We start from the raw sequence: 25028 nt of genomic DNA on the forward strand, positions 1-25028 counted from the left end.
AAACTACCATGATAGGGGCGCCTGGGTGGCACAGCGGTTAAGCGTCTGCCTTCGGCTCAGGGCGTGATCCCGGCATTATGGGATCGAGCCCCATGTCAGGCTCCTCCGCTATGAGCCTGCTTCTTCCTCTCCCACTCCCCCTGCTTGTGTTCCCTCTCTCGCTGGCTGTCTCTATCTCTGTCAAATAAATAAATAAAATCTTAAAAAAAAACAAACTACCATGATATACAACTCTATCTATCAGAATGGCTAAAATAGGGGCACCTGGTGGCTCAGTTGGTTAAGTGTCTAACTCTTGGTTTCAGCTCGGGTCATGATCTCAGGGTCCTGGGATTGAGCCCTATGTCAGGCTCTGCGCTCAGTGGGGAGTCTGCTTGAGGATTCTCTCTCTCCCCACCCTCTGCCCCTCTTGCCACTTGTGCTCTCCTCTCTCTTTCTCTCTCTCTCAAATAAATAAATAAATAAATAAATAAATAAATCTTTAAAAAAAAAGATCGGCTAAAATAAACACATGAAGAGATGATATCGAATTCTGGTGAGTATACGGATCAACTATAACTCTCATGCAATGCTGTTGGGACTTCAATATGGTATTGTTGCTTTGGAATAAAATTTGATAGCACCTTATAAGGTTAAACATACATTTACCACAATATCCAACAATCCTATTCCTAGATATTTACCTAAGAAAAATGAAAGTTTATATTCATACAAAACTTGTAAAGAAATATTTGTTAGCAGCTTTACTCATAATCAACAAAAAGTAGAAATAATGCAAATGTCTTTCAAATGGTGAATAAACTGCAATGGAATACTACTCAGCCATAGAAAAACTGACACGTGCAACAGCATGGGTGAATCTCTCGATGGCATTATGCTGAGTGAAAGAAGTCAGTCTCAAAAGGCTACAGTCTACATGATTCCATTCACATGACATTCTGGAAAAGGCCCACCTACAGGGGTGGAAAATAGATCAATGATTGCCACAGGTTAAAGATAGGGGGAAGGTCTGACCACAGAAAGGTAGCAAGATGGAATTTTTAGGAATTTAGAATATCTTGATTGTGGTGGTAGTTACATGACTATGTGTTTGCCAAAATTTATAGAACTATAAATCACAAAGAATGAATTTTACTGTTTATAAATTAAAAAATAAATAAGAATTTAAAAATTATTGCTTGCCTAGTCTGCTCTTCACTGTTATAGTCACTCACTTTAAGATCACTGGTTCATCCCAGAGTCACAGGGTTGGAAGGGAGCTTAGTGGGGAACTGGTACAGTCCCCAACCCAATACAGAAATTTCCTAGAGTCCTCCTGGGAGCGTCTGCCTGAGAATCACCAGCAAAGAGGAACTCCCCACCCCCTAAAGCAGGCCAGACTACACTGGACAGTTCCTGTTGCTAGCAAGTTACTTCTTTTATTAGCTGGAATCAGCTTCCCTACCACTGATCCCTACTGATCCTAGTCTTATTCCCGGGAGCTACACATAGATAGGCAGGGGCCATCTCCTCTACCCTAGAGGCAGCAGAAGATTTGCCCAGAGGCACAGCCTGAAGCTATTTAGTCAGAAGCTAGGGGCTTATACCTCCTGGACCCACCACTCTGTGCAGGAGTCTGTGAAATTCTGGGCTACCCTGAGCCATGAGAAGTCATCTGGTCTTGGTTCTAGTCCTAGAAATGCCTGGACCATGCACCAGAGAGGAAGGACATTATGCTCCTAGGGCCTTCTCCTGAATGAAGCTGGGAGGTTACAGTCCCAAGCCATTCTCTCCTTGAACAGAAAGTTTCTTTCTAAGATGTTCATTTCTTTCCTGTGATTCTTTTCTGACCTCTAACTTCATAAAGAAAATCCACAAATCGATTCTGGCTGCCAAGCAAGGGAGAACCCTTGAACAGGATTCAAGATGACCAAGCTATAGTCTATTCCCACTGGAACCACAGTCTGGCCATTTGGATCACCTGCCTGGACAGAAGGGGTCCATCCAGAGGAGAGCACCCTGAACACTGCCAGGTGTTGTCTTACCTGTTTGAAGTTGCCATTTTTCCTCTGCTCCCAGTCCATCATGTCATGAAAGATGGGAATCATGATATTCCGCACTTCTGGCTGTGGGACCAGCGTCACACCCAGAAAAGGACCAATCATTCCCGGAATAAAGTGGATCTTATGTTCACCTGAACAACAAAACCCAATAGATATTAGTTTATGCTTTCTTTGCTCCTTCTGTGGAAGCTTCCCATGTGGGGCCACAATACATACTTTCAAATGACCTGGAAGCAACTGAGAACAAAGCAAGCTCTCCCGTATGGCTTTCTGAGATACTCCTTTTCTTGGCTTTTTAGAGTTCATAGATAAAACTGGCCCAGCCCAGCTAAAACAAATGTTCAACAGGCAAAAACTACCTTTCCAAAGAATTTATGGGAGGTTTAGCAAACTACCTGAAAATCATTCTGAAGTCAAGGAACAGAGTTCACTACTTTAGACAGAATAGGATTTCTGAGTAGCCGTATGATAGTTTCAGATTGTCCCGTTCAGTGTTTATTTAGCAAGGAAAATCCATATATTTCTGTTTAAACACAATGCACCATCCCTGCAGTTTCTACCGCTAGCCCAGAGGAATTTAAGTGGTAAGATGTTCACAGCCCCTGGCTGAGCCGCTAGAGACCGGAAGTTCATGAGCCCCTTCACTGCCTGTGCTCAAGTACACCCAAGAGGCCTCCTCCTGAGTGAGCGCGAGCCTCCTGCACAGCCCTGCTCAGACAGAATGGTTCAGGGACTCTGTCTGTACTCCTCCCCATCCTTGCCCCTTGTCTTCACATTGTACTTCTGATGGAAGCACTACATCTACTCAGACCAGTTCAGCACATCTTCCAACATTCTTAGGCGGTCTTTCCATGGGAAGTGGGTGATGCAGGTTTCCCCCTGACTGGCCTCCAATCTGGGGCATGTTCCCAGAAGGCAGGGCCAGTCCTGAGGACTGTGGGACAGAATTTTTCTCTTCCTTGCCATGGTGAAACGGAGTGAGCCATCTTTTAGAGCTCCGCTTTCAGTCCTTCAAAGACTGTAAAGGAGACAAAGTATGGGCCTGTATAATGATTGCTACAGCCAAGTAAAGTCAGTTCTTGAGGACCAGAAAATGCCATTTACACCAAAAACAAAAGGGGGGGAAAAAGAGGCGGGAATGGCTTTATCAAGAAAACTTGGCATCTTTTTTGATTTCTTCCATCGTGAAAGCCTATCTAAGGAGCAAATGTTAGCCCTGAGGCTGACTCTACATATTCCAATCTTGGTATTTGGTACACTTTGTTAGTACTTTGTGTTCCTGGGAATTTCAGAGTCAAGTTTAGAATTAAAATCTATACCCTGGCTATGCTGGATGCAGGGTGTAGGAGTACTGAAGCTGGAAAGCCTGTTTGGTGAAATGTATCCCCACTCACAGGGAAAGCCCTAGTGTTCGCTGGCAGGAATACCTCACATCTTGTTTGCTGCTTCCAGGGTTAGTGACTGAGATGGTTAACGGAGGACTGTAAGATTTTATGACCATCATTCCTAAGGCCTCAGAGCCTGGGCTCAGTTAAAAAGAGTAACAGGAAGAGTAACGGCTTCTCTAGCATCCCGAGAGGCCACTTAGAAGCCTATAGTACCAAAGGATGGCTCTCCTAGTCACCAGGGCAATCCAAGGATTCTACCAAACACTCTGACAATTTCAGATCAAAAGCCCTGGATATTAGAGAAGTTGCCGAAGCAAAGGGAGCTAAAATCAATTTCACCTAGGGGCTGCAATCCCCTTCTTGCATGCAGGCCTCATGCAACTGGTGGCAGAAACCTGATTTGCATGGTCTGAATACCAGACACCCAAAAAGTGTTCCATTATTTATGAAAATGAATAGCTGCCCTTGCTCATGTGCTGAGTATCTCCAAGATCTCTGCTTCTGAACACTTACCATGATGAACACGGAGTAATGTATAGAATTGCTAAATGACTATATTGTACACCTGAAACTAATATAACACCGTATGATAACTATATTGGAATTAAAATGAAAAAAAGATCTATGCTTTTGAGCCTGCAACATCTGCACTGGGACATGAAGAGTACAGAAGATCTTACCCGCATGAATTCTTAAGCCGGGAAAAACTCCTAGAGACTTTATATTCTTCTCCTTTTGACTTCAGTTCTCAAAAAAGGGAGTGTGCGTATGTGTTACTGGGGTCTTGCTTCTCAGCCTAACTCTCCCTGCCAAGAGCTCTGTGCACATGTGCTGGACCATCCGGATGAGGTGTTACATTAAAGATATGTAAAGGTCTCTTAGGTTTGAATTCACATCCATAAAACCTGGGAGAAGTTATTAGTCTTGTCACTTTTTATTTGGCTATGCAATATGTGGAAGGGAAAAACAGGGAGAAAAGACCTACCCAAATTCTGCCACATGCTGAACAGTTCATAAGCCATCATCACACGCATGTCCCCATACCTGGAAATAGTTAACACAGGAGTCAGCTTTTAGTGGGAGAAAGTTCAGGAAGGCAGGGCTACAAACCCAGTAAGGCTAGCACTTCAGCACTGTTTCTAATGCTTCCCCCAATACTAAGTCATTTGGCTCTCAACTGAACTCTCACACTTGGCTCCTTGGGAAGCTACCCAGTGAGAACCTTGTGGACTTCTGAGGAGCCGCTCATTGAAACATAGCCCCATCTGGGCATGTGGTAGGGAGGTGAAGAAGAGACATATGTCTTACTTATCTAGAATCTTCTTCCTCTTGGCTGAAGTGATGATTTCTAGCTGAAGGCTTGGCTGATTTATGAACAGAACTGCCAGGCTAAAATAAGAATTCCACACCTAGAGAGACAGAGAAAGAGAAAACATGTGACAGCCTGAGTCCTTAACCTTGCAAAGAGAGATTCTAAATATATGGATGTAGCACAGAATTCATTTCACAATTTTAAGATCTTGATTTTTTTTCCTTTTTAAGTATCTTTGCAAACAGAACTTTTTTTTTTTCTTCCTTGACTCCTTGAAACCCATAGTGTTGATTCTGGCCTAGAAAGCCTACTCCTGGATGTCTGGCTCCCGGCACTTCCAACAGGGGCACTCTTAGGTTATATTCTAGTCACTATCAAACTTGGAAGTGGTTCAATACTATGAACATATTAATAGAACAAAAAGCAGTGAGCTTGCCCCAGCTCCCAGCTGCCCATCTGACACCTAGCTGAGTCCTTCTCAAATTCCTGAACTGAAAAACTGTGAGCAAAATGAAATGGTTGGTTTTAGTAAACAAAACAAAACAAAAAAGCCCCAGAAACAAAAACAGTGAGCTTGTTTTTTGGTTTTCTAGTGTATTACAAAGATAGTGATGTATTTCAGGAGCTCCTACCTTAAAGTCGAAGTCCGTCTCTGTGAAATTCTTGTGTAGTGCGGAAGACAGGTACTGGACAGTAGTGACTATAATACTGCAGTAAGGGAACAGAGCATTGGTGGAGTTAAAAGACTAACAATGGCATCTGATAGCTTAGCATCTCTGATCCATGAGTAAACGTCTTGAATACAACTTGCTCTCATATAAGATGTGACTATAAAGGAAAGGGTAGATGGCACAAACCTCACAAAAACCAATCCTGGAGAAATGCCCCATAGTTGGCAGTACAGCATAGAACATCAGTGGGTTCTAGGCCTGGCTCTCCCATTACCTGGCCTTGGTACAACTGGGCCCCAGTTTCCCTGCCTATAAGAGGGGATGGGGGGGAATTAGTTGGTTGTTTAAGATTTCCTCCAGTTCAGGGGCGCCTGGGTGGCACAGCGGTTAAGCATCTGCCTTCGGCTCAGGGCGTGATCCCGGCGTTCTGGGATCGAGCCCCACATCAGGCTCTTCCGCTATGAGCCTGCTTCTTCCTCTCCCACTCCCCCTGCTTGTGTTCCCTCTCTCGCTGGCTGTCTCTGTCTCTGTCGAATAAATAAATAAAATCTTAAAAAAAAAATAAAAAATAAAAAAGATTTCCTCCAGTTCAAAGAGTGATTCTAGTATTTTGAGGACTTCTGGGTAATGAAGGTATGACTACCAGAGGACTTACAGTATAATTTTATTATTTTACTTGATAATAAGGGTTTATAATGATTAAATCCCTACTGTTGTCACATACTATTATTTTTATCTACAAGTTATTTTTTTTCAGCCTTTGGTCTAGAATATCACTCTCAATTAGCCTGGGTACATATAAGCAGCAATGGGAGGCTGGCTTGCTAGAGCAGAGGGCACAGATTAAAGTAGAGAGGAAATGAAGTGGGACAGGCAGGTAAGGGTTTGATTACAGAGGGCTTTGGGTGCCTGGCAAAGGAGCTTACATCTAACACTGAGCACCCTGGCTTTGGCGCAGAAAAGGGGCAAGGCAAAAACAGTGCATTAGTGAGACTAGTCCACTGGCACCGGAAGTGACAAGTTTGAAAGGTCTAAAAGCCTTACAAGAGGAGGCTGTTCCTGTAGGATGGGCTGAGGGCCCTGAAGTATTCCGAGGAGAGCTAAGAGATAGAGACAAGAGAGAAGGGCGCCTGGGTGGCTCAGTCGGTTGAGCGTCTGCCTTCAGCTCAGGTCATGATCCCAGGGTCTTGGGATGGAGTCCCACACTGGGCTCCCTGCTCAGTGGGGAGCCTGCTTCTCCCTTTCCTCCCCACTGTGTGCTCTCTCTCTGTCCCTGTCATTATCTCTGTCTCTCTCTCTCAAATAAACAAAATAAAATCTTAAAAAAAAAAAAAAGAAATAAGAGGGAGTCAAATGGGAAATCCACTATTTGAGGAAAAACATGTGCAACTTTGTTTATAACCATTCTTCTGTTCTGTATAAGATGTCTGCAGTTTTGAAAAAAGAAAAAAGTGCCCTATAAAAGGTACAAAGTGGAGACCACAGTGATACCTTGCTAATATATCTAACATAGATAATATCACTACACTCTGCATAATGCCAACATAAAAAGCAGATCAGGGTGCCTGAGTACCTCAGTTAAGCATCGGACTCTTGATTTCAGCTCAGGCCATGATCTCAGGGTTGTGAGATCGAGCCCTGCATTTGGTTCTGTGCTGGGCATGGACTCTGCTTGGGATTCTCTCCTACTTCTCCCTTTGCCCCTCCTCCCCTGCTCTCTCTGCCTCTCAAAAAAAAAAAAAAAAAAAGCAGACCAGTGGGAGAAGGCAGCAGGCTAGAGACTGGAGGCCAAGTGGCCTTCTCCCAAGTGGAGGGAGACCAGATGAGCCAGCACCTTACCACCTGTATCACTTGTCCAGTTTGCCAATTAGAAGCACAGGCTAGAAATATGAATGGAACAGACAATCAGGGGGAAGTCTAGGAGTGAATTCTGCTGCTGGAGTCAGAAGTGGTCAGAGCCTTACAGCCAGGTCTCAGGTGGGTAATTAGCACTAGCTGTGGGAGGCAGGCTGTGTCTGGCAGGCAACAGAAATCAAATCAAGAGGAGGGCTTGGGATAACTGCCTGAAACTAGAAAGCAACAGAGGCCAGTGGTCCATGGAACAGGCCTCCCTCAAGGAGGAACCTTTTCTGGGTATTATTATTTCACATCCTTTACACTCCTTTTCTGTCCTTACCATGACTTCTCTGCCAGGCACTTAAGACTTCATTTTGAACTATCTTTAACACTTTCTTCATCTTGAACTTATGGTAAATTATCAAGTCCTACTAGTAGATTGTGCCTCCAAACATTTTTCAAATTTATCCTCTCTTCTCTGTCCCCATGGCCTTGGCAATGATTTCCGTCTTGCTTTCTCTCTCTGCCACACACACACACACGCACACTCTCCTGAGTCTGAGAATAGCTCTGTTGATGCTGGTGCAGGGCCCTTCCACACTCACTTGCTTGTAAGAAGTCTCATCACCATCCAGTCCCGAGGGAAGACACTCATCTTCATCAGGTTCCGGAACACACAGAAAATCTTCAGCAGGAATTCCTGATCCAGCAGGAAAATCTGATGTGAGACACTACCACTACCACTACAGCATGCATTTCCTTAACAGGGCTCTCCTGACCTCTAAACCATGAGAATGGATGGGACTAGTGGGTTAGATTCCAGTTCCCTTTGTGAGTTATTTTCTTTTAGAGGCCTGTATGACAGTGAGATCTAGGCACTCTCTCAGGCCAGGTGGGAGCAGACCCAGACTGGGTAGAACAGAGGCAGCTCTGTACCCTGAGCCCAGTGCCTAAAGCCCAAAGCATAGGGAAGGCTACAGTCCAGGGGAACTGGTATCCAACTGGGTCTGTGGGTCTCATTATTTGGGGCATGGCCCTTGATCACTTGACTATAAGAACCTGCTTTTTGGGGGATGCCTGGGTGGCTCAGTTGGTTAAGTGTCCGACTCTTGACTTTCGTTCATGATCTCAGGGTCCTGAGATTGAGCCCTGTGCTCAGAGCGGTGTCTGCTTCTCTCCCTCTACCCCCCTCGCCCCCCGCTCACATGCTCTCTCTCTCTCAAACAAATAAATAAAATCTTAAAAAGAACCTGCTCTCTTGCATGTTAAGAACACATTGACAGGAGAAGCATTTTAGGAATGGCAGAGTAAAGACCTCCAAAACCTGCTCCTCTATGAAAGTAATGAGAACACTGGCAAAGCAGGTTAAACAAAGGCTTGCAACAATCCAAGGAGTGTTATTCAATAAAAATGGTTGAATCTCAGGAGATCAGTGAACTTAGTTGCCCTTTAGCTTGTCCCATTCCCATTCCATTCTTCTTCCTACCTCCGTGGTATATCCTTGAAAACAAACAACCATAGAACCACAGTGGTAGTGAGCTCCCCTCTCCCCAAATTGCTACTTTTCCATCTGCCTGGCAGCAACCTGGGAAATCCCCATTCAGAGGACTTATCTGATCTGACTCAGAGCTCACTCAGTGAGAAGAGCCTTTTACTTAAGGCGTATATGGGAAAAAATCAGCCAAATAATTTAACATCCCAGCTGCTTAAAGCAGCCATATCATTAGGGCATCAAGAAAATTGCCAAAAGACTTAAAAGAAAAATCTGGGTTGAGATATCTATAGGGGACTTTGAACGGCTCTGTCATATTCCTGGGAACCTATAAGTCCACACACATGTTCAGGGCTGTACATATTCTCAGGAAAGACTTGAGAAGCCTAACCTCTCACTCTGGCTGACTTTGAGGCTCTATGTGAAGCAGGAAGTGAAGGCTAAGGCAGTAATGTAAACTGCTGGAGCACTGAAGGTGAGCCCCAACACACATACAGAAACTTAGCAAAGTATCAAAGACTTACTGACTTAAGGCATTTTTTTTTTGACTTGATGTGAATATTTTCTAACGGTTTTTTTTAATAATAATTTTTTATTATGTTAGTCACCATACAGTACATCCCAAGTATTTGATGTAAAGTTCCATGATTCATTACTTGCATATAACACCCAGTGCACCATGCAATACGTGCCCTCCTTAATACCCATCACAAGCCTATCCTGATCCCCCACCCCCCTCCCCTCTAAAGCTCTCAGTTTGACTTAAGGCATTTAAAGAAATTTCTGTCCAGGGATTAGCTCAGTGGCTGCACACAACAACGAATACAGACATTAAAGAATTAGTCCAAGAAAGTCACTAAATAAGCTAGCAAACAGATATCAATAACAACAAAACAACAAAAAGCAACAACAACCACCCCTGGAATGTGGTGGGGGATCTGATTTCTAGAGTTGCTACGTTATTTAAATTGTCAAGTTTTTAACAAAAAAATTATAATATGTGAAATTAAACATGAAAGTATGACCCATAAACAGGAAAAAAAGAAGTCAATAGAAACTTTACCTGAGGTAGCTCAAATGTTGGACTTACTAGGAAAAGACTTTAACTCAGCTGTTATAAATAAGCTCAGAGAACTAAAGGAAACCATGTCTAAAGAATTAAAGGAAAGTACAAGAACAATATCTCACCAAATAGAGAGTATCAGTAAAATAGATAGAAATTATTGTAAAAGCATCAAATAGAAAGAATTTAAAAGTACCATAACTGTATTGTAAATTTTGCTAGAGGGGCTCAACAGAGATTTGAACTGTCAGAAGAAAGAATCAGCAAATTTAAATGATATGTCAACTGAGCTTATCCAGAGGAACAGAAAGAAAATGAAGAAAACCAAACAAAGCATGTAGGATACCACCAATTGTAAAAACGTACAAATAATAGGAGTGTCAGGAAGAGATGAAAGAAAAAGAGGAAGAGATTTTGAATAAATATTTGAAGAAATATTTTAAAAATTTCCCAAATTTGATGGAAAAACCCTTTAATCTACACATCCAAACAGCTCAATGAACTCCAAATAGGATAAAATCAAAGAAATTTATATATAGACATATCATAGTCAAAATGTCAAATGCCAAAAACAAAGAGAGAATCTTGAAAGCAAGAAGAAAAATTTTTTTTATCACATACAAATCATTCTCAATAATAATAGGTAGCTTACGAGCAGATATGATATAGACCAGAAGGCAGTGGAATAACATATTCAAAGTACTGAAATAATGTCAACCAAGAATCTTAAGTCTAGCAAAACTATCATTCAAAAATGATGAAGAAATTAAAACATTCTCAGGTTAAAAAGGCTGTGAGAATTTGTTATTAGAACTGCCCTAAAAGATATACTAAAGGGAGTCTCCCCAACTTAAAAGGATACCAGACAGTAACTTGAATCCACGTGAAGAAATAAAAAGCACTAGGAAAAGTGACTATATAGGTAAATGTAAAAGATAGTATATATGTTAAGTTTGTAACTCTTTTCCTATTAGATTTACAAGGCAACTGCATAAAGCAATAATTATAAAAGTATGTTGGTGAGATTATAATATATAAATATGTAATTTATATGACAGTAACAGCACAAAAAAGAAGAAGGGATTGGAGATTTATTGGAGTGAAGTTTTTGTATGTTATTAAAGTGTAACTGGTAGATTGAGATGTTAATTGTAATTTCCAGGGCAATCATTAAGAAAATAACTTTAAAAATATACTAAAAGAAACAATGAAGGAATTAAAATCACACAGTAAAAATATTTAACATGGAAGAAGGCAGAAATTGAGGAACAGAGGAACAAAGAAGATACAAGACAGATATAAAACAAATAGCAAAATGACAGGTGTAAATCCTAACTTATTGTTAATTACAGTAAATGTAAATGGGTTAAACATTCTAATCAAAAGGCAGAGATAGGAAGATAGTTAAAAAATAAACATGATCTAATTATATGTGGTCTACAAGATACATACTTTGGATTCAAAGACATAAGTACCTCAAAAGTAAAAGGATAGGAAATATATACAATGAAAATGACACCCAAAATAGAACTGGTGGCTATGTTAATGTTAAACAATATAGACTTTAACAACAATTATCATTAGAGACCACAAAGGGACATTTTATAATGACAAAAGAGACAATATGTCTGAAACAATTATAAACATATATGCATTTAAAATAGAACCTCAAAACACATGAAGCAAAACCTGACAGAATTAAAAGGAAAAATAGAAAATTCAACAATGATAGTTGGAGGCTTCGATATACTACTTTCAATAATGTATAAAACAACTAAAAGAAGATCAGCAAGGAAAAAGAAATCTTGAACATAATATAAACTAACAACACCTAACAGACATCTATAGGACACTCTATCCAACAATAGCAGGATACACATAGAAGGATATATGAACTTCTCTAGGACAGACCATATGTTAGGCCATAAAGAAAGCCCCACTATATTTAAAAGAACTGAAATCATATAAAGCATGTTCTCCAACCACTACGGAAGGGAGTTAGAAATGAATGACACAAAGAGATTTGGGAAAGTAAAAAATATGTGAATTAAACAATACACTCCCAAATAACCAATGGGTCAAAGAAGAAAACATGAGTGAAACAGGAATACTTCAAGATCAATAAAAATGAAAACATATCAAATCAAAACTTACGGGATGAAGCTAAAGCTTATAGCTGTAGTGCCTACATTAAAAAGAGTAAGGTCTCAAATCAATAACCTACCCTACGCCTTAAGAAACTAGAGAAAGAAGAGCAAACTAACGTAAAGCAAGAAGAAGAAAGGGGATAATAAATGAAACAGAGAAGAGAAAAATAGAGGAAAAAAATGAAACCAAAAGTTGGTTCTTTGAAAATATCAACAAAATTGACAAACCAAGAAAAAAAAGAAAAAAAAAAAAAGAGAAAACTCAATTACTAAAATTAGGGATGGAAGAAGCGACATCATTACCAATGTTAGAGAACTAGAAAGGATCGTAAGAGACTACTATAAACAAATGTATGCCAACAAATTATGTAACTTAGATGAAATGGACAAATTCTTAGAAAGATATAAACAACCAAAATTCATTTAAAATTAAAATAGGCTGGTGATGGGTAGTAAGGAGGGCACGTATTGCATGGTGCACTGGGTGTTATACGCAACTAATGAATCATCGAACTTTACATCAGAAACCAGGGATGTACTGTATGGTGACTAACATAATAAAAATCATTAAAAAAATAAATAAAATTAAAATCTGAACAGACCTATCATAAGTGAAGAGATCAAACTAATAATTTAAAAGCTTCACACAAAGAAAAGTGCATGACAAGATGGCTTCACTGGTGAATTCCACCAAATATTTAAACTAGAATTAGTACTAATATTTGTCTTTTTGATTATATCCACTTGTATTTCCTTAATGACTAATGATGTTGGAACATCTTTTCACGTGTGTTTTGGCTATTTATGTATCTTTTTTGGGGAAATGTCTATTAAAATACTGTGCTCATTTTATTTATTTGTTTGTTTATTATTATGTTATTTTAGTCACCAGACAGTACTTCATTGCTTTGCCCATTTTAAAATCGAGTTACCTTTTCATTCTTGAGTTGTAAGAGTTATTTATATATTTTACATGCAAGTCCTATTATTAGATATATGATTTGCCAATATTTTCTTCCATTCTGTGGGCTTTCACTTTCTTGTTGGCATCCTTTGAAACACAGAAATTTTTTTAAAATTTAAATTCAATTAGCCAACTTATAGTACATCATTAGTTTCAGATGTAACGTTCAATAATTTATCAGTTGCATATGACACCCAGTGCTCATCACATCATGTGCCCTCCTAAATGCCCATCATCCAATTACCCCATCCCCCCACCCACCTCCTCTCCAGCAACCCTCAGTTTGTTTCCTAGAGTTAAGAGTCTCTCACATGGTTTTTCTCCCTCTCTGATGACTTCCCATTCAGTTTAAATACAGAAGTTTTTAATTTTGATGAAGTCTAACATCTATTTTTTCTTTTGTTGCTTGTGCTTTTGGTGTCATAACTAAGAAATCACTGCTAAACCAAGGGACATAAAGATATACTCACTCCTGTTTCCTTCTAAGAGTTTTATAGTTTAGCTCTTACATTTAGGTCTATGATACCTTTCCAGTTGATTTTTTTATATGGTATGAGGCAGAGGTTAGATATCAAGTTGTCCCAGAACCATTTGCTGCAAAGACTTCTTTACTCTTTATATTGTCTTGGCAACGTTATTGAAGTTCAATTGACTGTAAATATAAAGGTTTATTTCTAGACTCTCAATCCAATTCCATTGATCTTTATGTCTATCTTTATGCAAGTACCAATTCTGATTACTGTTATTTTGTTGTAAGTTTTGAAACTGGGAAGTGTGAATTCTCCAATTTTGCTTTATTTTTCAAGATTGGCTATTCTGAGTCACTTTCTTTCCCCTATGAATTATAGATCAGATTGTCAATATCTGCAAAAAGGCAGTGGAAACTTTGAGAGGTCTTGTATCAAACCTGTAGATCACTTTGTGAAGTACTGTCCTCTTAATAACATTAAGTGCTCCAATCCATGAACATGGGGTGTCTTTCACTTATTTTGGTCTTCTTTAATTTCCTTTACTTATTATTTTATATGTTTTTATACTTTTGTAAATGGAGATGTTCTTTTAATTTCATTTTTGAATTGTTCATTTCTAGTGCCAAGAAAAAGAATTGATTTTTGTATATTAATTATGCATCCTGCAACTTTGCTGAGCTTATTACTCCTGATACTGTTTTTATGGATGTCTTAGGATTTTCTATATACAAAATCATACCATCTGAGGATAGAGATAGTTTTACTTCTTCCTTTCCAAACCTGTGCTGAATTGCTCCAGCTAGATGCTCCAATATAATGAATATAAGTGGTTAGAGCAGATGTCTTTCTCTTGTTCCTGACCTTAACAGGAAAGGATTCAGTCTTTTGTTATTAAGTATGATGTTGGCTGTGGGTTTTTCATAGATGTCTTTTATCATAGTCTGAAGAAATTCCCCTCTATTTCTAGTTTGTTGAGTGAATGATTTTATCATGAAAGTTTTAAAACACTGATTTTTTTACAGCCATTATGATGATCCTGTTTTTTTTATAATAATATTTTTTTATTATATTATGTTAGTCACCATACAGTACATCCCTGGTTTCTGATGTAAAGTTCGATGATTCATTAGTGGCGTATAACACCCAGTGCACCATGCAATACGTGCCCTCCTTACTACCCATCACCAGCCTATTCTATTCCCCCACCCTCCTCCCCTCTGAAGCCCTCAGTTTGTTTCTCAGAGTCCATAGTCTCTCATGCTTCATTCCCCCTTCTGATTACCCCCCTTTCTTTATCCCTTTCTTCTCCTACCAATCTTCCTAGTTCTTATGTTCCATAGATGAGAGAAACCATATGATAATTGTCTTTCTTTGCCTGACTTATTTCACTTAGGATTCTGTTTTTGTCCTTTATTCTATTCAATGGTGTATTACATTGATAGATTACCATATGTTAAGCCAACCTTGCATTTCTGGGATCAATCCCATGTGATCATGGTGTATACTTCTTTTAGTATGTTCCTGGATTCAGTTTGCTAGTATGTTGCTAAAGGTTTCTGCACTTATATTTATAAGGGATATTGGTCTATAGTTTGCTTTTCTTGTGATGGCTGCCTTTGGTTTTCATATCAGGGTACTGCTGACTTCATAAAATGAGCTGGAAGTGTTCCTGCCTCTTCCATTTTTTATAAGAGCTTGTGAAGGATTGGCATTAATTCTTTAAAAATTTGGTAGAATGCACCAATTAAGCCATTTGGTCTTTGGCTTTTCTTTGTGGGAAGTTATAAATTATTAACTTGATCTTGTTAATTTGTGATAAGTCTTTTAAGATGGATATAATCAGAGACACTGACTTGTACAATTTAAAAGTGTAAATTTTACAGTATGCAAATTATATCTCAATAATGCTATCATAAAAAAAGAATAAATGTGCCGAACTCTATATTTGGTGTGGTGGACTGCATATGTTCCCTCATGTCTGTTTCAGCTCAAATCCTTTAAAATGACAGTCAAGAAATACATATGCCCACAGAGACAAAGGAAACAGGAAATAAGAACACAGTAATCAGAAGAGGTGAATACATTTTGAAAGCTTTTGTGGTAACTGACTTAATATATTTGAGAACGACAACAGCTAAGAGCCTTTGGAAGTGACAGCAATAGGAAACAAGAATCTCAGAAACTGTAGGCTTCACCAGGTACCTCTGTGGGACTGGGATATGAAGGCTAAAAACAGGAAGATTGATTTACAGTCTCCCTAAGATCTCTTCTGCCATCTCATGCCCCTAGGTGACCAGGCTTTCCCCATCCTGTCAGAAGACTGAGGGCTGCTCTCTGGAGTAGTTATTCACTGAGGATCTGTTCTCATGGGCTGAGATGCCAAAATGAAAACAGGCGCTCAGAGAAACTTCACCTGCTGAACTGGAAGGTTCCCAGTCCCTTTTTGCTATTTGGTTTCCAAAACATTGGTAGGCTACTCCATTCTTAGGAAGGGAAAGGGATTCTTGTCTCAGGAAAGAGACAAGTCCAAGAAAGCAGACCAGTAGATACAGGAATTAGAGGATATTCTGACCAAATGGCCAGACCCTCTTCAGTCAGCTACAGAGAAGCCTGGAGACAAGCCCCGCACACACATAGAGCTTCTCATTAGCACCAGACCACCTCACTTTTAGACACAGACTGACATCCAAAAGTCTTTGCATATAGAAGGAAAGTCTCTAACATGTACATTAGAGACTGAAACAAATAAAAACAGGGCAAGTTTCCAGGAAAAGAAAAAGTGACCTGACAGTAGTATCTGACAGATTTGACCTTGAGGAAAGCTGAAAGAAGAGGTTTATTACAGAGAGGGAGTAGGAAATCCTAGCCAGACTTGAAAACCAAAAGAAAACAACAAAAAAAAGTGAGTAACAAAAGAGGCAAATAATTCTAGGAAAAAACAGGAAGTTTTATGAGAAAGGAAGTGTAACAGCATAGCAGTTGACTCACCACAGTACTTACCCAGCTGTAATAAAGAAGAGTCAATTACTGATTTAAACAAAAATGTATGCGGACTATATCGGAAGAATGAGAGGAAAGATATGCGTGTGAGAGAGAAGAGAGTCACCCTCATTTTCCATGGGAAGAAGAAAATAGACAAAAACTACCAGTTAAAATTTAAAATGGCAGTAGAAGCTTAAAGAACAGCAAAAGAATTCAAAGTGACTGCTTCTGGGGAGTAGAAACTGGACATGGGTCAGGTTGAACTAGGGAACCACCATTTTATGTTATGAGCTTTGTGATGTGCTTTGGCTTTTAAGATAATGTATACATATACACTGAATATTAACTACACTGAAATTAAAAATTTAAAAACCCATAAACTAGGGATGTACTGTATGGTGACTAACATAACATAATAAAAAATTATTATAAAAAAAACCCAAACAAACCCATAAGGTTCTGGGTATAGTGCCTGCACAGAATAGGCTTTCAATAAATGAATAAAAAATTTAAAATTTAAAAATGTGTACATATTGGTGTTATAAAAATATGATTTAAATTAAAAAGTAAGAGAATGATGTCAGCCCGAGCTTCTGACTGCGAATCAGTTAGTAGAGCCACAAAGGCTGAAAATGATCTAGAATAGCCAACCCTGGATTTTCAGGCTCTACGCCCACCTCAAGCTCTGCTTTGATCTCTGGCTAACTTTTGGTTCACTTCAAGGGCTGTCAATTCACCCATCCAAGAAGACGGGCTGACCTTACTGCAACGAGTTAATGGCAACAATCTGCAGAGATCCATGTCTGTGGAAAGGCAGGTCAAGTCAGATACTAGAAAATGACACCTAATACTAACTGATATAATATGATTAATAAAGGTCGTACAAATAAAAGTGCAATGCATTACTATGAAATGCAAATGCATTACTATGAAATGCAAATGCATTACTATGAAATACTTCTGAATGGAGGCAGAGCATGCAACTAAAATTTGCAATAGTTTGTTTATCCAGGGATGAACTGAGTAGCACATTCTAAGGCAAAGACACAAGCCCTAGCAGTTTGTCAGCAGCTGATACCACAGGAAGTTTGGGAATGCTCTTCTATTGTGTGGATCATGGGCCCATTTCTCTGCACTATCTGCCCCAGTGGTCTGGATCCAGAATCTGGTAGCCAATGGAGAGCCCTCACTTTTTCTTTCTACAGGTCACTTCCAGAAATACATTTTAATGAAGAAAAGTCGTCACCATTATTATAATTACAGTTATTAAACAGTGAAGTCTGGTTTGCAGGGGGAAAATATAAGGTGATTATTGAGTTCATAAGAAAGGAAAGAGTTCTGGTTTGCGGACAACTACTATGGCCGAGAGCAGCCTCCCATAGAGGCACATGGTCATAGGGCTGCTACCAGTCAGGGAAAACTTGCCAGTGTTACTGGGGTCTGTCTGTATCCGAACATTGCTGGCTTTCAGCTTCTGGGAACCATACACTCACAGCTGTAAAATGGGGGCTGGTGAACCCTTTGCCCTAGGCAGCACCAGTCACTTGCACTCGGCCCCCGGCAGGGGGAAAGCCCCTGGGCAGTCTCAGCTACATGCTTCCTGTCTGGGGTGAAAAGTCAGTTTTAAGGTAGGTTTGTTGCCCACCTTGAGTTCATCTTTGCTCTGGAAGTTGTCCAGGAGGTGCTGGTAATGGGTGTCACACATCTGGCGGAGCAGCGAGAGAAGGCAGGACACGTACTCACCCTGAGGACCAACCAAAAAAACAAAACAAAACAAAACAAAACCACTCAGCACAGCTAACCACATGAGCTATTTCCCCAATCCACAGAGGGCAAGGAGAGAAGGAAGGGTCTGAGATGGCCCCAGTGATCATGAAAGCGAAGGTGAGGACTCTGGCCCTGAGTTTTCTTTTCTGCTAAGGGAGACCTGAAGGGCTTGGGAGTTTTGATGAGACCTCAGCAGCATGGGGCTAATGGAAAAACCTTAACCTGTAACAAAGAAGTACTGCAAAGTGAGACAGATAGTCTAGTTTTTTTCCTAGGAAATTTCTGGCTACACAGTCCTTTGTCACTATATGTTGTCAGGCCACCACACTGAAGTCTAAAGGGGTTCCTCAGAACAGGGTGTTCGGCCTTTTCTGGGCAGAATTGGGGCTCTTCCCATCGTGCTGGGTTGGAGCTTCTCTTTATGAGAAGACAAGTTGTGGGCTTTAAGATAAGTAAAAATTTCAGGATAAAAAAATGAATCATCAAAATTTCTTTAATTTCCAACTGTGGTAACATGGAAGAAAACCGTGTTTTAAGGGCTCCAAGACTTTCACCATCTTATGGAAATTTTTGGCATGGGGCAGCTGATCAAATGCTTTTGAACTCATGGAAATTTGACAATGGTTTTTTGTCTCTCAGAGCATTTCTAGACATATGAAATCATTATGCATATGTGTACGTGGAACATACACATGTATATGAACCTCAGTTTCATCCAGAGAATGGGCTTAATAAGCCATAATTCATAGATTTGTTATGAGGATTGGAGGAATGAATGTACATGAAGCTTTTCAGTGGAAAAGTCCAGTACATAAAGATGTGCTGGGTAAATTATGCAGTTATTACCATCTTCATTACATCTATGTGAATTAGCATCGCTAAATGAGTATTTGTAAAGTGCACAGAGCAGGTTTGGCCCGCAGCAAGAGCTGTGCAGTCGTTGGACAGAAGCTGGCGTTACCAGGACATAGCAGGGTATGCATGTTTTTACCTGCAGTGAGAGTGCCCGCAATAGGCGCTCCCAAGGGAACATTCTTTCTATGCTCAGTGCTTCAGAACACATGCCTGTTCTCTGCTCTCCCTGCTCTCCCTAGACTGCTGGAGCTTGGCTTGCTCCCACAGAGGATTCACTTCAAAGAAATCACTGCAGCCTCCCACCTGCCGACTGGAAGATTCCACGCAATCTGTTTATTGAGTTCTAATACCAGGGTTAAGAAGTCCGCTCTGGGTATAGGAGTGGGGGCTGTGTCTCTGTCCCTCCTGAGAGGCTGCCCAGGCTGTTTCTCTTCTAATTGTCCAGTAATGCCAGTGCAATTCTACCTCACCACAGTTTTCCTGACGCTAGACATTTGGATACAAACACTGTGGACAAAAACAACTAATCTGTAGATATAGCCAAATTCTAAGAAAATTATTCTGCTCTGCAGCACATCATTTAGAAGAGCCTGCTCCTCGAAGGAAAAGTCCATTTTTCACCTTCAATCTCTTACTACGTCTCTGCTTCATTCTACGTAATAGAAAATGAGTTGGCATAAAGGCAGTGGCCAACAGAGACAGAGTGCAGGGAAACAGGATACAAAGCATTCCCTGCATCTAGTAGACTTCTGGGACTATGAACCTGGGGCTTTCAGAGTGGAGATGGGAACCAGTCGCGAGAAGGGAAGAGGGCAGCATGCTGACAACCATGCAGGAAGGGAGATGGAGATGAAGGTGGCGCGATGAGGAGGTGGAGGCTGGTGTGCGGGAGCCCCAGGTTAGAAAAGAAAGCAAGAAAACCTGAATGTTAGTTACTAACAGTGATCTCGGCTGTGCACTGCGGGCACCGCTGCCCTCTTACCGCCTCCTGAGCGTGCGATTTGCTCATGATGGTGAGCAGAGTCTGCAAGAGCACGTCCAGGAGGCTCTCCACCATCATTTCTACCTCTTCCATGACATCTGCCTCCTGGAGCGGGCAGTGAGAGAGCACACGGTTAGCACCGGGCCCAGCTGTCAGGCAGCTGGCAGCACTCCCTAAGTCAGCGACGTCAGGAGTGGTCTTCTGACTGGATTCTTAACACTGAGCTCCGGCCTCACTAGCATGCAGTGGCAAGGAACCTGAGACAGTGGCCCTGAGAGAAGATGAGGCAAACCTGCCTCTGTTGCCCTGGTATGGTGGCCCGGGGCTTCGCCTAACCCAGCACCACCTGACACCCGCAGTTCTGAACCTCAGGTAATGAACCTAGGTCCACTGTAATATACAGGGCAGAAGCGAGGGTCCTAAGTTACATGTTTTCTTCGATTTCCCTCGAAAAGTCAGGAGAAAGCACAACACTGCTAACGCTTTGAGAAAATGGTATTCACGCCACAGGGTGTGGTGGTAGCACCTTCACTCTTGCTAACGCACAACTGCTAATGCACAAGGAAGTGTCTCAATCTTTAAGAGGACTGTTTTCTCCTCAGGGCTTTCTTTTAGGTGATGTGAAGCTTTGCTGGCCCCAAATGCTTCTCAGTATGGCTGCATTTCACTTCTAGCCCCTCAGCATTCTTGCTCGCGTTCCCTGGTTCACCTGAAGGACTCTGGTCTCAATGTGTCTTTCTTGGGCAGCCTCACAAAAACAATGGAGCCTACCTCCTCACTAAGCTCTGCTTCTCGGCCACCACACTCTGAGTCTAGGAAGAGTCTGTGCTATCCTTTTACAGACCTCTCACACTAATCTCACATCTTGTAGCCTGATTTCATTTATCTCACCGAGATTCCCATTGCCCCTTCTCTAGCCTCTTTATATTATTACTGGTATAAATGTCCATCTCCCCATCCATCCACCAATCGATTGTTCGTTAAGCATTTTCCATGTGCCGATCACTGTTTGTGAACCTGCGTATACAGAGGTGAACAAGAAAGATACTATCTCTACTCTCCTGGAGCTTAATTCCACCCCTACCTATCCATTCAATGTAATTATACTGTGTCCATTCCACACGAAAAATGTGAGCAGCTTCTGGGGCCAAAGTCTGCTTTCTCATCTGCCGAAGTGACTGTAACACTCTTATCTATGTTGTCTCCCTGACTAGTTGTAAGCAACCAGTTGCACGCAACTCTCTAGTCCCACAAAAACAACCAGACCATCTCCTTCAGGTTTTTACCTGTTTCCATTCCTCTTCCATTCCTCTCCTTCCCTTTATTTTCCCCTTCAATTTCTCTCCTTCCTTTAGCAAGAAGCCTCCCACCTCCTCAAGTCTGACCTTGGGCTGCTAACACACCTTATGTGCCTAGTGTTGCCTCTCTGAGGCCTGGTGGGAAGGAGAGCTGCCAAGCCTTGCCTGGAGCCAAGAGCAAACAATAGGGCCACTACAACCACCACAGGCACTCTGCCAACTGAGGCCCCTGTCTCCAGATGGTACTTTAAGTCTGGACACCAGAGCACCCTACTGGGTCCCTACATCTTGCTCAAAGCAACCATACTCTTTTTTTCAGGACCTCTCCTGTTCTACATGGGTAGCCTAACCTGTACATTCTTATTACCTGGCTACCGGTCTGCATTTTAAATGTGCTTGAAATTTTATTCTCCAGAAACTTGATCTCAATTTAGTAAGATGTTGTAATAAAAAACTCACTCTTGTTCTTAATTTCTTTCTTTATACTTTCCTATAGTTTATACATTTTCTCTAATATGTATTTCTTCTATTATAATATATAAAATAAATATCATTAAAATAAATCTCTACCCTTATTCATGCCTGTTACATGTCTTTTCTCCACCCCCCTGGCCCCTGACAGATCTCTTTTTAAACAAAAAAGTAAAGAGGAGAGAAAATAGGCAAAAGCATTACTAGTTGAAACCTCATCTTTAAAGTGCAATTCTCCCATCCCATGAGGCTCAGAGCTCTTGTGGGCAAGAACTATCTCTCATACATCCTGACCTCATCTGGCATGGTATAGGAATGCCATATGGGTGGAATCAAGCTGCCAGGAAGCTGACAGAAAAGTCTGAATGAGCAAACTGCCTCCCAGCCTGGGCCTGTCTCCCTGCTCTTGTGCCCGAGTATCCTCAGAACACTCCCAGGAACACAGGATTAATACCTTTTGATAGAAATAGAACATGGCACAGGATCGGGCTTTCTGGTGTTAAAGATAACTACATTTCTGGATGGATTTATGGGAGCACAACTTTTTTTCAAATAGCAAAACTGTGCTGTGTGGAGAAGCCCGCTGGGCATACACAGGCCTCCATTCACTTGGGCACCTTCCTGTCACTGATGAAAGCTTCTCTGACTGAGAAATGTACAAAGTGATCTTTGTTGGTCTGCCTCTGGCTAAAGTAATACAAGACGGGCAGAGCTGAGGCAGGATGAGGTGGACGTGGGGCCACTACCAGAGAGCTGGTCTTGACGATGGAGAAGATGCTGCCAAGAATCCCTGAGCAGATTAGCAGCTCTTTCTGCTGCCTCAGGTGAAGGTGAATGTGATGGAGAACCACGGGAAGCAGGATGCGGCGGGATTCTGAGAGAGAAAACACAAAGGTGAAGAAGCCCTTCAGAGGAGAACTAGCTACCTCTGGAAGCCAGCGGCACTGTGGTGCTTAACTGGTCTCAAAGCAAGTGGGGCTGAAACTGGTGCCAAGCTGGAGGTAACTTCCTTCCCTTATGAGGGCCTAAAAACCCACCTCCTAGACATTATAAGACATCCCACAGCATTATCCTTCCATCTCTCTTTCCTTCTTTCTCCTTTTAAGCCTCGGTATCTATGACATTTTGTGCAGGATGAATGTTAGGGGATTACTTCCAAACGAAATCTCTTTAATGATTAGATTCCAAAAATAAAAGCATAGCTTACAGTGAAAATTCCATTTAAATGACACACCTAGTTCTATGAACTATACTGATCGAACCTGCAGACTTGACATGGATTATAAAAGGTGACTCTTTATGATGCTCTGGCTAGGTGCCTGGCATGAACATTTACTTGGTGGCAGCCATTATGCCTACCTCTTTTTCCCCTCAGGCTTAGGGGACAGGCTTGGCATGTCCACAGCAAAGAAGGGAACAGTAGAGGACTTGTCTTGTCATAAGCCTTTGATAATTAGCTAATGCTTATTGTCAATCCTAACTTTTCTCCTCAATGTTACCTGAACATTTTCATAAGGAGATGACTATATTTAGAACTCTTGTCAGGAAGGCTGAATCCTAGTTCAAATTCCTTTATTAACTCACCCTAAGGGACCTTAGCCTGGTTGATTCCTTCTATGGGCTTGCTTTTTCCCATCTGTACAATGAGGTGCTAATGGCCTTTTCTGCATTTCCTTCACAGGTTTGAGGAGAAGACAAAGTGAAATACAAGTGTGAACACGTTTCGGGTGCTCTGCCCTCCCATGTGCTCAGTGACTGTGTGACTCTGCAGGTACCCTCCTACCTGGCCAGCATGATGCAGTCAGATTGCCAGTAATACAAACAAGCCAGGGCATTTTGGATTTATTTGACCATAGTTAAGTATTCCAGATGAAATTCAGAAAAAAAACTTTTTTTTTCAGCCAAAGACAAATTATATGACTTACAAGAGATTTGGGGGCTGTCGTGTCAAATATTTAGAATATATTCAAATAAAATGGAATGACAGCTGTTCTATGTTTAAAAGGATGGTTGGACAAAAGAGAAGTTCATGATACATTCTGTAGACCAAAACACCAACAGAGCAGGATTTATAACAACCAATAACTATCTGCAGAGAAAACAGCAGCTTGTTATTGGAACGTGCTGAAGAAGAGACCGGGCTGATATGCTCTGAGAATGTAAGTGTTGCTTAAAAGACACCGCCGGTAAAAATCTTGCTTCAAGGAAGCCGCTGCAACTCAAGCATTCAATGAAACGGAGATGCAAATGAAAATCTGGTGGTGGCTTGTCATCTCAAAATCCAACTACATAGTTCCATTGCCGCATAAAGTTCAAGACCAGTTTTTCTTAAGTGATTATGGGAAGCAGCGAGTACGTACAAAAATATTAGAAATAAAGGATGCCAGTGAGGGCAGTCTGCTGTCCCCCTTCCCATATATTCGAAAGCCTCTTCTTCAAGCAGCGCACAAAGCCTGAACGTATGCAGTGGCCTCAGTGCCAACGCGTCCAAACCAGTGATAAAAATCTCCAGCCCAGGAACTGGTGAAGGGAGAAGTGTTAACTATAAAGAGTGACTGGTAGAGAAAAGCTGACTTTCTTGGTGGCAGCTTTGCCATGAATAATAACCTATTCTGGCAGAGTTAAGTTAAAGGGAACATTTATTTAGTATTTCAATTGTGTGTAGCACTTGGTTGAGAAATTATCGTTCTTACACTTTAAAAGTAAAAAAAAAATTTACTACCAAAAATTCTAATTATAAAAATCCTAATAATAATTGTTTTGTTAGTGTTTCAGATTTACTTCTGTGACCTAGAAGTTTATTCTATGATCATGATATTCCATTTAAAGGATAAGGCTCATACTGATCTTAACATTTGGCCACTGAGTATTTGGTACCACTGCCAGGCTGATCATGCTGAATGTAGTTTCCGGTGTGAATACAGAGGTTCTTCCAGAAAGGTAATCTGGGCTGTCTATTATTTGTTAGGCTGTCCTGACCTCTTGGGAAATGGAGGGCTCACTGTCCATCTCTTTATCTGATCCTTAGAGGCTCTTTCAAAGACAGGCAAGGAATCTATCTGATTGGTGAGACAAGGAACAAAGTAAACACAGTGGGTCCTTAGGGCCCCCTTTAAAGGGTTTCTCTTATTTCCTTGACTTACCCTCATCCCCTTGGGCTACACCCTTCTCTCTTGTTCCCCCCTCCTTTCCCTCTGCTTTCTCATCCTGCAGGGGGTGTGGCAGGCCCAACTCTTGGCAGCCGGTTAGACTTGTGGGCCTGGAAGTTGCTCTGCAGGCCACCCATGG

General features: G+C 41.2%; 1 protein-coding gene across 4 annotated transcripts in view; it reads right to left on the minus strand.

Moving 5' to 3' along the window:
* DOCK3 (dedicator of cytokinesis 3) overlaps window positions 1-25028 on the minus strand; it is a 568180-nt gene that overhangs the window by 48193 nt on the left and 494959 nt on the right. For 3 of the 4 annotated variants that reach the window (XM_087867014.1, XM_087867013.1, XM_087867012.1), the window contains exons 25-32: window positions 22487-22614; window positions 19972-20076; window positions 18013-18111; window positions 7855-7949; window positions 5375-5450; window positions 4739-4839; window positions 4416-4474; window positions 2025-2173 (exon numbers count right to left, since the gene is read on the minus strand). In XM_087867014.1, the coding sequence (XP_087723140.1) occupies window positions 2025-2173; window positions 4416-4474; window positions 4739-4839; window positions 5375-5450; window positions 7855-7949; window positions 18013-18111; window positions 19972-20076; window positions 22487-22614 (812 nt within the window). The remainder of the gene's footprint in view (window positions 1-2024; window positions 2174-4415; window positions 4475-4738; window positions 4840-5374; window positions 5451-7854; window positions 7950-18012; window positions 18112-19971; window positions 20077-22486; window positions 22615-25028) is intronic. The other variant, XM_087867015.1, reaches the window with a different exon arrangement.

The sequence above is a fragment of the Ursus americanus genome, chromosome 14, assembly GCF_024610735.1.
Source record: "Ursus americanus isolate L20-20 chromosome 14, mUrsAme1.1.p, whole genome shotgun sequence".
Lineage (NCBI taxonomy): Eukaryota > Metazoa > Chordata > Mammalia > Carnivora > Ursidae > Ursus > Ursus americanus.